General features: G+C 35.0%; 2 protein-coding genes across 2 annotated transcripts in view; one reads left to right on the top strand and one right to left on the bottom strand.

Moving 5' to 3' along the window:
• LOC137631554 (isocitrate dehydrogenase [NAD] subunit gamma, mitochondrial-like) overlaps nt 1–17,934 on the top strand; it is a 57,491-nt gene extending 39,557 nt beyond the window's left edge. The window contains 1 exon segment of the mRNA XM_068363359.1: nt 17,773–17,934. Within this exon segment, the coding sequence (XP_068219460.1) occupies nt 17,773 (1 nt within the window). The 3' untranslated portion in view covers nt 17,774–17,934.
• Nucleotides 3,003–12,060, bottom strand: LOC137631980 (uncharacterized). The gene is made up of 3 exons (XM_068363964.1): nt 11,934–12,060; nt 5,209–5,455; nt 3,003–3,457 (listed from the first exon to the last, which is right to left on the bottom strand). The coding sequence occupies exons 1-3, from the start codon at nt 11,934–11,936 to the stop codon at nt 3,285–3,287; spliced, it is 423 nt and encodes a 140-aa protein (XP_068220065.1). The 5' UTR covers nt 11,937–12,060; the 3' UTR covers nt 3,003–3,284.
• Nucleotides 17,935–18,690: the final 756 nt, after the last annotated feature.

The raw sequence follows: 18,690 nt of genomic DNA, 5'->3' as shown, positions 1-18,690 counted from the left end.
CGGTTTTCCGCCTCAGAGGCTTGGATCTTTCCACCAACAAAGATCTACAGGACCTCCCTAGGTCTTTTGAGACCTCAAAGGAACGTCGGTTGTCCACTCCAGGCTGGAATCTAGACGTGGTCCTAAGGTTCCTTATGTCATCAAGATTTGAACCTCTCCAATCAGCCTCTTTTTAGGACCTCACATTAAAAACTCTTTTCCTCGTGTGCTTGACAACAGCTAAAAGAGTAAGTGAGATCCACACCTTCAGCAGGATCATTGTTTTCACATCTGAAACGGCTACATGTTCCTTGCAGCTCGGTTTTTGCTAAACGAGCTTCCTTCACGTCCTTGGCCTAAGTCGTTCGAGATCCCAAGCCTGTCCAACTTGGTGGGGAATGAACTGGAGAGAGTACTTTGCCCAGTTAGAGCTCTTAGGTACTTTCTAAAAAGGTCTTAACCTTTACGAGGACAATCAGAAGCCTTATGGTGTGCTATCAAGAAACCTTCTTTTCCAAGTTCTAAGAACTCAGTTTCTTACTATTCAGGCTTCTGATTAGGGAAGCACATTCTCATCTGAAGGAAGAAGACCTTGCTTTGCTGAAGGTAAGGACACATGAAGTGAGAGCTGTGGCTACTTCAGTGGCCTTCAAACAGAGCCATTCTCTGCAGAGTGTTATGGATGTAACCTATTGGAGAAGCAAGTCAGTGTTCGCATCATTCTATCTCAAAGATGTCCAGTCTCTTTACGAGTACTGCTACACCCTGGGACCATTCGTAGCAACGAATGCAGTAGTAGGCGAGGGCTCAGCCACTACATTCCCACAATCCCATAACCTTTTAACCTTTCTCTTGAATACTTTTTATGGGTTGTACGGTCGGCTAAGAAGCCTTCCACATCCTTGTTGATTTGGCGGGTGGTCAATTCTTTCTTGAGAAGCGCCGAGGTTAAAGGTTGTGATGAGGTCCTTTAGTATGGGTTGCAGCCCTTGATACTTCAGCACCTTAGAGTTGTTCAGCCTCCTAAGAGGAACGCTGCGCTCAGTAAGGAAGACGAACTTATTTAAGGCAGAGTAATGGCTCAAGTCGACTTCCTTACCAGGTACTTGTAATTTCATTGTTATTTTGAATAACTGATAATATGAAATACGGGATACTTAGCTTCTTGATATACATGTACACTGGTTTTCACCCACCTCCCTGGGTGTGAATCAGCTACATGATTATCGGGTAAGTTTAATATTGAAAAATTTTATTTTCATTAGTAAAATAAATTTTTGAATATACTTACCCGATAATCATGATTTAATTGACCCACCCTTCCTCCCCTTAGAACCAGTGGACCGAGGAAAAATTGAAGTGGTGTCAACAAGAAGTACTGCAGTACCTGGCCACAGGTGGCGCTTGTGAGTACACCCCCCTCTTGTATAGCGATCGCTGGCGTATCCCTTCCGTAGAATTCTGTCGGGCAACAGAGTTGACAGCTACATGATTATCGGGTAAGTATATTCAAAAATTTATTTTACTAATGAAAATAACATTTTTCTCTGTTGGGGCCCCTGGGCTTATAGCATCCTGCTTTTCCAACTACGGTTGTAGCATAGCAAGTAATGATAATGATAATAATAATAATTGACAACCAGACTTTTAATATCTTATTGGAAAATACTATGTTGGTTCTTTCATACACATCTCAGGAGGAGGAGGATTTTCCCAGTTTTATTATGTTTAGGAAAAGCTTTGTTCTGATCTGTGGGTGTTAGCTCTAGTCAAAATGAGGTTATTGGATACCTCTAGCCTCCAGTTCTCCCTTATCTTAGGAACCAGTTCTGTATCTGAGTTATCTAACAAATACAACAAAGGTTCAGATTTTTAAAATGGAAATTCCAAACCTTCCAAAGAAGCATGTGGTTTGAGTAGTCTGGGGTTTTTACAATAGGTTATTTCTAGTCCCCAAAGCTTCAGGGGATTGGAGACCAGTTTTAGATGTCTTGACCCTTTACATGTTTACAGTTTTCTCAGTACCAGAAATCTCAGCTATATGGTCAGGTGATGATGTTAATGCTCATAACTATGGGATAGAATGTAATGCTGATTTTAATTGCCATTTAGCATACTTTTGTATTTTTTGCTAATGTTATCTTAGGAAGTTATTTTAGTTTATATTACTTGTTCATTATGACAATGAACGTGACTCAGGAGCCAACTTAACAACCATTCTCATCCCGCCAACTACTTCAACGGTTTGGGAATCACATCAATACTTGATAGTGACAACAAGTGAGGAAATTGCTTTCTGCACTTAGTTTTTGTGAAACCGTTGTTAATTGCACTGCCTTCAGTTTGAAGAGATAATTTTAGGTTGACGGAACCAGCCATTTAGGGCTTAATATCAGTAAGGGATTTTTATGGGAAGCCAGAACCTTCAAGCAGAATTCGAGTTAGGTGGCATCACCAGAAATGAGAAAAGATTGACATAGTAAAAGAATAGAAAACTATGAGCACTAAAGTGAAGTTAATGCCTAGAAGAGTAACACAATGAATAGATATTGTAGAACCTAAGCACGCTATTGTACATTAATGGGCTAAGAAAGTTTTAGAGATCACACAGAAGTTAAAAGTAAAATGTATATGGAAGATGAAAATGTCACAAAATTTCTATTATGGAGGGGTCACATTTGACAGTATTTCTCTAAATAGTAAGCCTGTGTTAGGTATTTTCTTATTTTGCTGTTTGATAGTCAAGTCATTATCTTGAATAGATTTTATAAAGCTTTTTTTTATCTGTCAGAGTAATCCTAAATTTCTTTTTATATACTGTACTTGTGTTCAATATGTGTACCAGCTAAATCTCCCAAAACCTTTATCATTACATTTTCATTGTACTTCATCAAGTTGTACATAAAAGACTTCCATAATAAGGCATAGGTATTCAGATTCCAATACATTATAAACTTCTTTATTATAGGAACGTCTAGTAATATTTCCAACTTCTGATTGTGAGCTGCTGAAAAAAAATTAGTAAAATTATTTGTAGGCAGTCAGGTTTTTCATGTTCAGCTAGTTTTGAAAGTAACTTATAGGTAAAATAACTTCATAGTTATCTCAGCAGATTCTTTAAAAAAATGTTTTTTTTTACAGTGTAATGTAATCTTCCATATAGCTAAGCATTTTATATAAATCTATTTTTGTCAACAAGCTAAATGTCCACTCTTGATTAAGATGTAATGCTTATGTTGATAAGTACACTGCTGGAAAGTAATGGGAAAGTACTTTGATATACAATAGTTATAAGGATTCCCTGATTATGTCACAGCTTCTTCCTCCCAGTTGTCTTGCATGAGTTGGTAATCAGCAAAAATGTTTTGGGTACTCGGCTTTTGTAGACTATGGCCATCCCACAAGGCTGGTTCTGCATTGTTTGCTGGGTCATCAGGATTTGTTATTCTCCACCACTGATCTCCAAAGGTGTTCATGACTGTAGGGATAATGGTGGAAAGGAAGATTATTCTACAATTTGGTCATACTTAGAAGAAAATTTATAGAATACTGTAGTATTTAGCCTTACGAAAGAAAAAGCGAGGCTTTGATTAACTGCTTACCTTTTATTATGTAGTTGATAGTACAGTATACGGTATTCTGGAGAAATGTGAATATAAAGAATGGTCAGAATTGTGAAAAATCTTAATGACATGCACAAAGAGCTAATTGAATAATGGTGCCATAGATTAGGAATTTGATAGACCATAAGTTTTTGTCAAATGAATTAAGGTGACAGTGTGCTGCTGAAGTCCATAAATTATTTTCAAAATAGGACAATAAAGTAATTAAAGAATTTCTTTGGGATATAAAGTGATGTCCATGACCAACTTACATCTATGATTTGAGTTTTATCAGGGTTACAACTTCCTCTCCCATAATTTGCACCATGCACTAATTTTAGCTAAGTCTCTGTAAAGGGATCCAACAACCACAGGTCTACGTTCAGGAGTTGAGATTGATGAAAAGAGTTGTATTATTTACAACAAAATTTTTTTCAAGGGCAAAATACTTAGGCATTTATAAAAAGTTAATTACTTTACCCCTAGGAATACCAGATATTAGATTTCTGTAGTCTCTATGGTTTCCATCAACAGTTGTTGTATCCTATTCAATTTATTGATTATAATTCAATAATAGTACTGGACTATTAAAATACCCACCAACTCCTTTCTGTTTCAAGTTTAAAAACAAAGGTCTTATGATTAGATTGGTCAAAAGCAGCACTAAAGTTAAGACCAATCATACAAACTTTGACCCCAATCAAGGGATTTCTCCACAAGACTGAAGATTGTAAGAAGAGCATCAAGCTTCAAATCCTTTGCTAAAGGCAAATTGCCCATTTAGGGAACAGATGATTAATATCAGTATATCCATTCAGGCATTTACTTTTAAAAAAGAAAAATAACAAAATTAACAACTCAAAATGCCTTTACTTTTTTTTCATGCTAAAAGTGCTATTAGTTTCATTACCAAATATATATATATTCTAAGGTTATTTATATCTTTATTTCATATAAAATACAAAGGAAATATATGGAAAAATTATTATCTACATAAGAATTAATTTAGTTTTGTAGTATTGGACAGTAATTTTCTTTGAATGGCACTACTTTTGAGAGTGGTTAAGTTAGACCATCCCCTACCCTTATCCAAATTGTTAAATTAGATTGATTTCTATTAATTTTTTAGTCATTACGGAGGACATCTAACACCTATGGAGTTTTGAGCGAGGAATTTTTACAGGGTATCATTGTAATATGAAGGGGCTAGTTGGTGTTGTTAGGAAATTGAAATTTGGTGAAAAATTTATCACTATCTAAGGTCACCTATTTGTTTGCAGTTTATTGGCTTGTGAATTATATGCAAAAAAAAAAAAACATTAGTTACCTTATAATTTTGAATTCAATTCAGGAAACTACATTTAACTGCATTTTTAACATTTGTTACAACAACTACTATTTTTTAGAATAGGATAATTGGTAGGGTTTATGAGAAGTAATTTTGCGGCTCTATTTCCAGGATTTTGAAATGCAACCAGAGGAATTATTGACTGCCTTGCTAACAAACTTAGAATTAATATCACACTTTGTTACCATAGTTTCAAATAAGTAGTTTTAAATTAAAATTCTGAAGCAATTATAAGCCAAATTAAACTTGTGTATTTAGAATGACTCCACATTTTCATACCTTGCTTCAGGGAACTTTTCCTTGTGGGATTAATGATGTATTCTTCATCTAATGTCCATTCGTCCAAATAAGAGTTGACATTATCATAATTGATGTTCATATCCTCAAGTTGTGTAGGGTCATAATTGTTTCTAGGTCTATCCTTGACGTAAATATAGTTTGCATTCTCATCAGAAATCCACCTACACTCATAATTACGTGCGTATATTAGCACCGCAAACAACTGTTTGTAAAGACCTTCCAAATTCTGAAATGAAAGATAACCATGGATTTAACTAATTAGATTCATGTACTGCAATATGTTATTAGCAAATTGAAAGCCGCCAGAACTAAAAAATAATACAGTACTGTTGTATTCATGACCCTACAAATCCACTCATAATTAACCCAAATTTGTTGTCTTCAAGTACTCCAGACACTCCAGTCTTTAGTTAGATAAAGGAAAAGCATGGCAGTTCTAATCATGTGCTGAGGAATCCCTGGTTCCCAAGCAAATAACTGCATGATTTTTTTTAATGTGCATGACTGTACACAGCTTACTAAATTCAAAAAGTTTTCCTGGAAATCGTTAAATAATTTAAATCACATATACTGTAGCTCATTTATTTTATCCTTTCATCTTATTGCAATTCACCAGTGTGATGAAACAAAATAGTTATAACATGTTGACTTCCCTTCGTTTATTTTGCAAACACTTGTAACCCTTGTACTGTGCATATATTAGAAGAAGAAAAATATGCACTTATACTGTATAGTAATCCTTCTATATATCTACCATGGCACTTCCCCAATTTTGGGAAGTAGCCAACGTCAAAAAAGAAACAAAGGGAGATTTTTTTTTTTCATTGTTCATCTTTCCCTGACGAGGGACTCGGCCAAGTTTGGTTAGTACTACTAGGCAGTTTCAACCCACCCTTCCCCATTTTCCACCACAAATAAAGCTTCATATTCTGATTCCCCCCACTGCCACTACCTCAGCAGTCACCAAAGTGTCGAGGTAGCAGCAGGGCCTATCGGAACTTGGTCACAATCGCTCACCATTCATTTCTATTCCTAGCATGCTCTTTTGCTTCTCTCATTTCTATCCTCGTGTCACTTAGGGTTTTCTTCACTCCATTCATCCACCCGAACCTTAGCCATCCTCTTGCACTTCTCCCATCAACTATTGGATTAATCACCATCTTCAAGAGATGACAATTTTCCATCCTTTCTACATGGCCGAACCACCGAAGCACATTCATATCCACTTTATGTACTAATTAATTTCCCACACCCATTTTCACCCTCACTACTTTGTTTCTAACCCTATCAATCAAGATATACCAGTCATACTCCTCAGACACTGCATCTCGAACACATTCATGTCTGTTACTTTCAATCCCCACAACTCCGATCCATACGTCACAGAGTTGGTACAATCACTTTCTTATGTAGGCTCTCTTTACATTCATCCTTAACCCTTTATTATTTACCATTTCCTTCACTACCCTCAACGCTTTACATTTTCTCTGATGTACATCTGCTTCCACTCCACCATTTTCAGCAACAATAGAACCCAAGTACTCAAGCTGATCTGCTTCAAGTACAGTAACTTGCTATTCAACATGGCATTCAATCTGGTACCACCCTCCCTTCTCGTGCATCTCATAATCTTGCTCTCACCCACATTAACTTGTAATTTCCTTCTCTCACACACCCTTTCAAACCCTGTAACCAATCGACACAGTTTTTTTCCCGAGACTACAACCAATGTAGCATCATCCGCAAAGAACAACGGATTCACCTCCCTCTCCTGATCACTCTCATCAGTCTGTTTTATTCTTCGACCAAACAGTTGACCAGTCACCTCTCTTGAAGCTCCATCAACAAATAAATGGAACAACCATGGCAATATCACATATCCCTGTCTCAGCCCCACTCTCACTGGAAACCACTCACTCACTTTATTCCCTAATGTTAAGTAGAGTTGTATGTAACGAATGTTGTCTTTGTTGATACTCGTTGTTATTACTATAAACATCATTACAATGAATCACTGTCCCATTTTTTTGTCTATTTATTTCTATGGATCTAGAGAAAACTTATGAGAGAGTTGATAAGGATGCTATGTGGAATGTGTTCAGGTAATATGGAATTTGTGGAAGGTTGTAGGCAGTGCCTACAGTGTATAAACTCGTCACTGCTTGCAACAGCCTTCCACTAATTCCATATTACCTGAACACATTCCACATAGCATCCTTATCAACTCTATCATAAGTTTTCTCTAGATCCATATTAATAAATGGACAAAAAGTGGGACAGTAATTCATTGTAATGATGTTTATAGTAATTATAATGAGTATCAGCAAAGACAACATTCGTTACATACAACTCTACTTAACATTATTTTTCATTTTGAGTAAGAAACATTATTTTTCATTTGAGTAAGAAACATGAAAGGTACTTTTTGCCTTTAAAACAAGAAGTCTTAAAAGGGGGGAGGGGACTTTCCTTTGGCTTTGCGAGAATCTATAGTAATCCCAGTCTATGGAAGTCTATTTTTTTTTCTTTTATTTATCACCAACTTATTTTTTACTATAATATAATTTATGTATACAAATATATATATATATATATATATATATATATATATATATATATATATATATATATATATATATATATATGTATATATATATATATATATATATATATATATATATAATATATATATAATGTACTAGGAGAAAGCTTTAGAATCTGTCAAAACTTCAGCAGTAATGAAAGGTCTTCAAAGCCAAGGATTAGATGAATCTTATGTTATACCTTTCAAAGATAACTATACAGAAAGTACAGCAATCCTAAAAGTACATAAAGTTAGTGAGAAAATCCCGATTAAGAAAGGAGGTAAACAGGGAGACCCCATCTCCCCTAAATTATTCATAGCTTGCCTAGAAGTTGTTGAGAATTTAGGTTGGGGGAATGTAGGAATTAACATTAATGGAGGAAATGCAAAAGATGATAGATTTGAATAGAGGACTGAAAATGAATATGAGTAAAACTAAGATAATGTTCAATGAAAATGGAGACAACAAATGAGGGTTATGGTCGAACCTCTAGAGATAGATAATGAATATAATGTACTTAAAAGAAAGTGTTTCCCTGGGACATGAGACCAAAATTAAAAGTGATAACCATGGGATGGAGAACTTTTGGCTAACAAAATGAGATTAGGAAGAGAAAAATAACCAGTTTCTCTAAAAAGGAATTTATTTAATCAGATGGTCCTACCAGTATTAACTTATGCATCAGAAACTTGGAGCCTTACTAAAACCTTAGAACCTATGCTAGTTACAACTCAAAGAGCTATAAAAAGAATAATGATGGGAATAACACTAAGAAACAGAAAAAGAGCAATATGGATACGAGAGCAAGCTGAAGTAGAGGATACTCTAACAGCATGTAAGAAAAAGGAATGGACATGGGCAGGAGATAATGAGAATGACAAATAATAGATAAAGGTTAAAGGTATCTGGTCTCAGTTTCATTTTCACCCAAATAGATGCTTACCAGGACATCAGCTGGGTAAGCCCAACCCCCCACTGTGGTGTCCAACCATAGTAGTGGCCTCCCCAGTAAACAGCTTAAGTTCATGGTCCTGGGCTGGGATCGATCTGCAGCCGTGCGAATGCTCGGCGAGCATGTTACCACTGTACTAGCCAAATAGACAAGAGGAATAACAGAATGGGTCCCTAGAGATTGTAAACGAAGGAAGAGAAGACAATGGATTGCCGAGCTAAGAAAAATTAAGGGAATAGACTGGCATTGAAAGGCCATAAACAGATGAGAGTGGAAGGACTTATGTCCGAGGCTCTTGTGCTGCAGTGGACTAATAATGGATGATGATTATATATATATATATATATATATATATATATATATATATATATATATATATATATATATATATATATATATATATATATATGTATATATATATAGTATATAATATATATAGTATATAATATATATAGTATATAATATATATAGTATATATATATATATATATATATATATATATATATATATATATATATATATATATATATATATATACACATATACAATATAAATACACACATACACAGTAGTACCTTAGTTTACAAATAACTTTGAATCTGAGCTAGTCTGCTGACGTTCACAAAGCTTCCAGAAGACTCAATTTACAGCCAGAAATTTGCTCAGGCAGCATCTATAACATTTAAAACGCTTCGAGAAGACTAAAATTACTGTGTATACTAGCATAAAAATGCAAATTGGTTATGAGCAATGTATCGGTCGGTCTGCGAAAAAAGATTTTCTTCATGTGTATTTTTTTATAAGTATTAATGAAACCAGCAAGAAATCAGTCACATGGTAGCCGTACTACACATGCGTAGTGGTCACTCCTTTTTCATGTGACTTTTTCCCAATTTCTTGCTATTTAAGAGGAAAAAGCAGCTATCTTTAGATAATTTTTTTGTCCAAGAAGATGACCAAATATCCATATCGTAAATTAATTGATTCAGTTGGTGGTAGTGAATGTTGTTAAAGGAAGAGAGATCTCCAGTTATTTTATCAGAACTACTCATGGAGAGGAAGATTCCTTCCAGGCAGTAACCCCCTCACTTCTTGTCTCCCTTATGCCAAATACGACTCTCCTCAGAGGTAAAGTGAGAGTTAATTTGTCAATATTTCTTTTTGTTGTGAATTATTCTTTTGTGCATTATTAATTTCTAATCTTAGAAGTTATAATTTGTTCATTAAATTCTGTTACAAAACTTTAACTTTAAATAATTAGTGTATGTGTATTTATAAACTTTTGGAATACATTGAGTGAATTTCCCTTATTTCTTATGGGGAAAATTGTATTGGAATACGAACACTTTAGATTGCGAGCTTGCTTCCAGTACATAAACTTGTGAACGGTGCTACTAGTGTATATATATATGGAGGACCGAGTGTGTGTCTATATATATATATATATATTATATATATATATATATATATATATATATATATATATATATATATACACATATATATATATATATATATATATATATATATATATATATATATATATATATATATATATATATATATATACACACACATATATATACATACATATATGTGTATGCGTGGTCAAAATCTAATAATTCATAAATACATAGAGAATTTTTCCTATGTGAATTGGCTGATCACTAATGTAGTATAATGAACTCTATAAGCATCAAAGTATAAGATATATTTTAAAGGCTAGGTAAAACTAGGACTTTTCGTAAATATTCTGCTGGGTCAATTCTTCCAAAAACCTTCCATTTTTCTTTTCATTTTACATCCAACAACCAGCCTCAACCATTTTTACATTCCTTTCATACATTGAAGCTCTTCTTTCATTGTACATTTAACTTAATTCGCTGCCGCTTGCATTGTTTTCATGACCTATTTTACATTTCCCTCATTCTTATTGTTATTCCCCCCTTTGTAACCGTATCCGAAACACTCGACTAAACTACATGTAATAGTCATTGGATTCTCCAATCTCCAATCATAATTAATAGCAATTTTATTAAATCATCTTGGGTAATGCGTATCTTATCAACTTGATATTTTCCGTTTCCATTCAAAACACATTTTACATAGAAATTTCAGTTTCCAGCTTTTCCTCTTTAAAGGTCGCTCATGAATGGCAGAGGCAAGGGACAGTGACATTGCCCTAGCAGTCAGGACAATACCCTAGAGACTGACCATATATTATATGATCAGCGCCCAAGCCTCCTCTCCACCCAAGCTAGGACCAGGGAGGGCCAGGCAGTGGCTGCTGATGACTCAGCAGATAGACCTAAAGCTCCCCCCAACCTTAGCTCACAAGGATGGTAAGGTTGCAGACACTAATAGCACTAACGATTCTGAGCGGGACTCGAACCCCCGACTGGCAAACACCAGGCAGAGACGTTACAAATCAGGCCACGGTGTACCTTCTCAATCACAAATTTTAAATCTACGAGGTTAATCCTTCCATATAGATACCAAAGAGCTGGGGAGATGTAAGCACACATTTTCCTCCTCAAAGGACTTGACCCACCAAGTCAACCATTTAATTAAACTATCAACTCCCTGGCGCCACTTCTCACGAACTATAATATCATCTCGTTTAGCCTTTTCACGCTTCAACTTTTACGACCTTCCTTGCATCTCGCAGTCACTTTCATTACTTTTCTGTTTTCTATTCAATTGCAACCCTTATATCTTGTTGTTCTGTCTTACTTAAGTCCGTTTTCCACAAACCTTTAAGATGTTCAACCTCTTAACACAATAGTGCATTGTCATTTCATTCATAAAAATTTTTTTTAACACAGGCAACATTAATCTAGAACTTTTTTTTTCTTTTTTTTTTTTGGGGGGTGGGGGATATAGCTCCTTTTCCTTGACAATAATACTCTAAACATTTATTTGAACCCAGATAAGCATAAAGGTCACTTTCGGTTTTCCCATGCAAAAGAAACATTGGTTTTCTAATGCAAAAGAAACACACAAAATCTATCTCATTGCATTACACAAGTCCTCGCATCGTGAACTTTTCGTACATTCATCGTTTTGTCATATTTCCACGCTTAGTATGTTACTGTATTCTAGCATAAAACGAGGATACATTTCTTCATTTGTTGTAAGAATAAAACAATGCTAGAGCACTCACTAACCATTTCTTAAGTAGATCACACCCTCATTGTTCCATCGAACACAGTTTTTATCTGCTGCGAACACCACGTAAAACCAGGACCCACTAAATAGGCAGCAGTGGGTCCGGACTCCGGCGGAAGATATAATCACTCCCCTACTGTGTCACGACGTAGACTGCTTAGGAGTCTCTGAAGGTCTGACGCTGCCCTTAGAGAGATTATTTAAGTAGGGAAGAAAAAGGGAGTTGGTCGGGAGACTTGAGAAGACGTGGTGGGGATTGTATTGTGGCAGGTAGGGGGGTTGGGGAGGCTCGGGTCCCCCGGGGGGTATAGTAGAGCGTGAAGAGTTCTCAACCCACACTGGACGCACCCTAAACACCTTTACCAGCTGCTGTTGGGACTTGGGAAGCATTGGGATGCTGCTCTCACTCTCAGTCTCGCTGTTCAGTCACTCTGCTAAAACCTAACCGCTTAGCGGGGCCTTTGACCCCCTCCCACACACTCACGCAAGTTGGTATAATTTAAATGTATAACTCTCTCTCTCTCTCTCTCTCTCTCTCTCTCTCTCTCTCTCTCTCTCTCTCTCTCTCTCTCTCTCTCTCTCTCTCTCTCTCTCTCTCTCTTTCTATAAAGATGTGGATGTAGTGAAGGAAATCACATGGTACTTGGTCTTTTATCCTTCATATTTCTAGATGGGTTTCTACGTGCAATTTTGTGACGTAAGTAATATAAAGTATGTATATATTATTAATATATAGATATATAATATATTTGTATATTATATATATATATATATATATATATATATATATATATATATATATATATATATATATATATATATATATACTGCATATATATACAGTATATATATATATATATATATATATATATATATATATATATATATATATATATATATACAGTATATATATATATATATATATATATATATATATATATATATATATATATATATATATAATGTGTGTGCATTTTCCCTGGTTAGAATACGAAAGTAACATCTGTTCAGTTAAACACAAAAGATTCTGTGTGTGTGTGTGTGTGAGTAATTATTTGGAGGTTTGAATGCTTGTATAAGTTTATACATAGTCACTTTGGTACACATCTGACTGGAAATATTTACATTTTCAGACCAAACTAAGTTCACCATAATTATGGTAATTCTGGTGAATTATTAGTAATGCTGTTATCTTTATTACAAGTAACGTATTTTATTGTGAAATTTACATTTGAAGAGAGAGATTTATAATTTGGACATTGGATATTCTAATGGAATAGAAGAAGTTATAATGAGTTATATATCTTTTATTCCTATGAACACTATTATGAGATTTTTTTCCTCAAGCAGACATTGTCAATCTGTTGGAGGTTCAAAAGATTTTTTTATAACATCTATAATACAAGAAAAAAAAGAATTAGTACTGTATTGTATTTAATCACTAAATTCTGACTACACTATCAATCCGTTCAACGCAAAATTAAAAAAAAAAAATTGATTCAACTACCTTCTTTACCATGTGAGGAACCGTAATTTTATAATATATATATATATATATATATATATATATATATATATATATATATATATAAATATAAATTTATATTTATATTATATATATATTATATATATTATACATATATATATATATATATATATATATATATATATATAATTGCAGAAACAATTAGATGAGAGTGTTTGCGCCGAAGAAGTAGTTGGAAACCAAGTCCATTTTTACCAATAAAATTTATTGTTCAAGTTGACAAACTTGTGAAAGTTCTTTAGCACCTTTACTTGATATTATACTAGACGACATGACTTCCAGTGTTTCGCATAATTCATATATTCGGTTTTAATTTATTGACATTCTCCAAATGGAAAACTACGACCTTGCATAAGGGTTGTGTCCGAATAATTTACTATTTTTTTAAATTTAATATGAAAAGTGAAACCCCTCGAAGTGGCCTCCTGTATCTTGCATTGCCTATTTTAGAGAAGACGTTTAAAGATGATTGCCATTGGCAAAGGTCATAAACTTCTACCCAAGGAAACTCACTCCGTTTTCAGTGCGTAAAACGGCATTTGTACTTCATGGCGTTTTTTGTTGAATAGTAAAATATGATAGTGTACGTGATCCGGCAAAATGACTGCTAAATATTTAGGCAGATAAGCACAAATATGCATACACAGATTCAGAATTTCCCACCCCTCCCCTTTTCCTAACGAAACCCCTCACCAGGGTATGCCTACACTTCTCCTACCCTAGGGACGGTGAGAGAGAAATTCATGCCTCTGAGCGTGACCGGAGACATAAATAAATATAGCTTGACACTTGTTCCTGCTCTTTATTATATAGGGGAGATGAATATGCTAGTTTCATTTGATGTCTTTTACACCTGAATTATGTTGAGTAGATGATTAAAGTCTCTGTTGGATGTCTGTCTCATTGAATTGGTTAAGGCTTTTGATACTTACTTTGCTGGCTGCTTTTCCGGTCCCATACAGCAGGGGAACCCCACTCTCTACAGGACGTCCACTGTCGTTTTATCTTATTCGTTCAGAGTATTTAACGTTTCATGTCTCATATTCTTCATTTATTGTTAAATCGTCACTGTCAAAAGACTCATGAAATAAGAGTCTTCAGTTTCCTCTTGAAAGCCTTAATGTCTTCAATCATTCGAATGTTTCGTGGGAGCTTATTATATAGTCTCGGAGTCGCACATTTAAAGGCTCTGGAGCCTACAGTAGATATATATGTAGGTTCCAATTGTTTGATACTGTCATATGAAGGACAAATCGAATGCCATCGATGGTCAAGATCTAATGCTTATAGAATAGCGATTTGCCGATGGTCGTGGTGTCCTATCTTTTTATTCTACTAATTTAAGGTAGATAATGTTAAATGACCAGAATGATTTTATTCCACCGTTGTCCACGTGTCTGTCAGTACATTGTTCAACGTCATAATTTACCAACACAGTAAAACGAATTCCAAGCGAAATATGCTCGCAAATGTCAAAGTATTTTGTTTTTGATGTTGAAAGAAGTTAGATAGAATAAACGCTTTTAAATCATCGTCGCCGAGAAAACATGATTGATACAATCTTCAGGTCGTCTTTCAATTGTGTGCATTTGTCTCTTGAGTACAGTAATATATTAATGTATGCATACATCATCCCTCCAGTTTATTTTGTCGCCTCTTGCGTACCTTTTATTATTTGCCGAAGGAAAACATTGCCTGTGTAGTAATTGCATGGAATATAAGAAAAAATTGAGATTAATGACAGTTAAAAGAAAACAAATGTACTCGAAAAAAAGCTAATCTGGAGAATAAGTTAGATGGTTTCAAACTATCAGAACCTAAATACATGTCAACCCTTTGTTCTCTAGTCTTGGGTAGTGCCATAGCCTCTGTATCATGGTCTTCCACTGTCTTGGGTTAGAGTTCTCTCGCCTGAGAGTACACTCGTACACACTATTTGATGTAATTTCTCTTCCTTTTGTTTTGTTAGTTTTATAGTTTATATACGAAATGTTTATTTTAATGTTGTTACTGTACTTAAAATATTTTATTTTTCCTCTTTTCCTTTCCTTACTGGGCTATTTTCCTTGTTGGTGCCCTTGAGCTTAAAGCATCCTGCTTTTCCAACTAGGGTTGTAGCTTAGCAATTAATAAGGAAAATAATAATATGCGGCCTCGAGACTAGACTATAAGCTCCCACGAGACATCCGAATAATTGAAGATATTAAGGCTTTCAAGAGGAAACTGAAGACTTTCTTATTCTGCGAGTGAATTTGGCAGTGATGATCCAACAGTTAGCGAACAATACGCATTGTGAAATATTAAATGCTCCCGAATGAACATCATAAAACGACCGTGGAGGTCCTGTAGAGAGTAGGGACCCCCTGCTGTATATGATCAGTGGAAGTAAAATGTAAGGAGAAAAGAATAAATGACGCATAAAGGAACTATCATGTTTTGAAGGTATATTTGAGGGGAGGAAGAGGTGCGTATACTTATTTTGTTATAATAATGACTGTAATATTAGCTGCCAAAGATGTAAGGGATATTTGACGGGGAAAGGCACAAGGAGTTGCCAAGATTACAAATATGATTGCTGCGTTTTAGTGTAATTGCCTTCGCCATAATCGAAGATTCTTGTAAAATTCCAGATATGTTGAAGACATTCGTCGTTAAACTTTTACATTACCCATCTCTCGTTCTTGGTAAACTTTGTATCGCATTTATTTTCATTCCAATCCATTTCACTCAAACTAATCAACCTCAGAATAGCTTGAAGCCTCTCGACTTATCTTATTCTACACGGTTAATCTTAACACGTTTAAACTCCATACTCCACTTGTGCAAAGATGACTTGACGCTGTAAATCTTGCTTGAATGTCACACGATTACGTCATGGGAGCCATTGTTTTAAACTAATCAACCTCAAAATAGCTTGAGGCCTTTCGATTTATCTCATTCTACACAGTTAAACCCATACTTTACTTGTGCAAAGATGACTTGACGCTGTAATTCTTGCCTGAATGTCACACGACTTTACTTGTGCAAAGATGACTTGACGCTGTAATTCTTGCCTGAATGTCACACGATTACGTCATGGGAGCCATTGTTTTAGACTTCATCTACGTTTTTAGTCACTTCTTACATCGTGACCTTATATGACAAATCTACCACACCCATTCTTCATTGATTGTTAGTTCTTTAAGCTCTATATTTCTCAGTAATCTGCATACTCTCTTTACTCCGCCAAGGAACGGCAATACTACGAACACTCCACTCTCTTCTCAACCTCCTTTCTTTTCCCGAATATTTAACCATAAATTAGTTTTAATAACTCCGTTGTGGAGACGCCAGAAGTGTCAGACTTAGCTTAGTTTGAATTAGTTACTCTAATCATCTGTATTAGTGTTGAACAGTCACGCAGAGCGAGGTCATATTTTGTTACAGCTGACTGATACCAAATCAGTAACCCTCCCCAATAACATAGTTATTGCAATGTAAGCTTCAATTTTAAGACTCATAATTATCCCTCAAACTGCTGTGTGCACTAAATCTCGAGGGGTTTTATACTCTCTCTCTCTCTCTCTCTCTCTCTCTCTCTCTCTCTCTCTCTCTCTCTCTCTCTCTCTCTCTCTCTCTCTCTCTCTCATATTATACATGTGAGTATATACTTACGGTTCTTAAACAGCTAACGAACTCTTAAAGAGAATGGGAAAAGTAGAACTGACGGGGAAGAGGTGGCGTCTTAGGCACTGTTTTTCTTTTATTCTTAAAGTTGTATCTAACTGGGGCTTGAAATATTGTGCAATATTCGCTGTTCATAAACAATTGATAATGCTTCAACATAATATCGAGGATAAAATTAAAATTTAAAACTCTATTCATAGTATTAAAGTTATTAAATAATTTACTTCTTGGTCGTTTTATAAGTATATATACAAAAATTCTCTGGATTATCCCAATTGAAGATGTCTGTTTTTTACAAGCCAAGTGATGTAGACTGGTCTCCCAAGGGATGGCAGACGCATTTCTTTCATATATGATAGATTTTGCTTTTGCATCGCATATAACATTTTCTCGTCTGAAACTTTTTAATATTGGTTTTACTGTGCATGGAATGGTTATGCTTTCACATGCATGATATTTAGTGCATGTGGTTTTTGAAGGTTATGATTAAATAGTATATAACTAAATGTTGGTTTTTGAGCCCATTTTGAAAATTTCATAAAGGCATTCGTTAAGGTTATTAGTTTAAGATGACTCATGAGATGACCTGCAGGACTGCAAAGTAACTCTCTTTTGTTTTGATCCAGAACGGAACACGGATGTAAATAGAAGAGTTTTGGATTTCGTCGGGATGCTGGACCATTTGACGATCACAGCCAAGTTGTGGGTAAATCATGCAAAATCTTGAAGGATGGCTAAACAACGACTATGATAATCATATATCCTTTAAACAATCGTCAACTATAACTTATTAATTTTAAGAGAGTGTAATGGGTAGCTGATAAAGTAACGAATTATCATGGCAACGAGTAGTTCTACCTAAATAGTTATATTTGCATTGTGGTGGTAACGAATGCACGGAAAATAGTGATGTGTTATGAGGGTATATGTTTACAAGAGCACGCTCTCCATTTACTTTCAAAATTTTGGATTCCTGCTAATTAGGACCTCCTCCTCCACCCCACCCCCCTCCACCAACCCCTCCCCCTCCTCCCCTCCCGCAACATATCTTGCTATTTTTTTGCTTTCCCAGCATTTAAAGAACCTCCTAATTACTGTACTAAAAGATGAGAGCTGCAGGACTTCATAATTTTGGTGTAAATGGAGAGCGTGGTCTTGTAAACAAATACCGTTATGAGGAAGCAGAAATGTTATTAGTGTAAGATAGTGTTTTATATTGCAGATGGTTTATTTCACAATCGTAGGGCGAGTATAAGGAATGTATGTTGATATGTACTATAGTCTCACTTGTAGAAATTATTAAGCCTTGAAAAGGCTTAATATATATGGACATCTATATAAGTAAATTTTGAGTGCAAGAAAATTGAAAAAGAGTATTCAAGTCTATTCTGATTTAGGCTTTTTCTAAACGTTTGTATTCTCTCGGTGATTCTATGCATATAGTATGACAGAGATCAGCCATTTTAATTTTACGAAACACTTCCTTAATATTTGTATAATTTATTTAATGGCACTTAGTTAACTTTGATAGATGTCCTTGTATA

The sequence above is a fragment of the Palaemon carinicauda genome, chromosome 40, assembly GCF_036898095.1.
Source record: "Palaemon carinicauda isolate YSFRI2023 chromosome 40, ASM3689809v2, whole genome shotgun sequence".
In the NCBI taxonomy this organism is placed as follows: domain Eukaryota; kingdom Metazoa; phylum Arthropoda; class Malacostraca; order Decapoda; family Palaemonidae; genus Palaemon; species Palaemon carinicauda.
Note: the sequence above shows the minus strand (reverse complement) of the source record. Positions and strands in the feature narration are given on the sequence as shown.

Coding starts and splice junctions, on each gene's coding strand:
- LOC137631980 (XM_068363964.1), bottom strand. Junction 3,458..5,208: donor GAAAAGTTCCCTGAAGCAAG/GTATGAAAATGT, acceptor TTATCCCTACAG/TCATGAACACCTTTGGAGAT.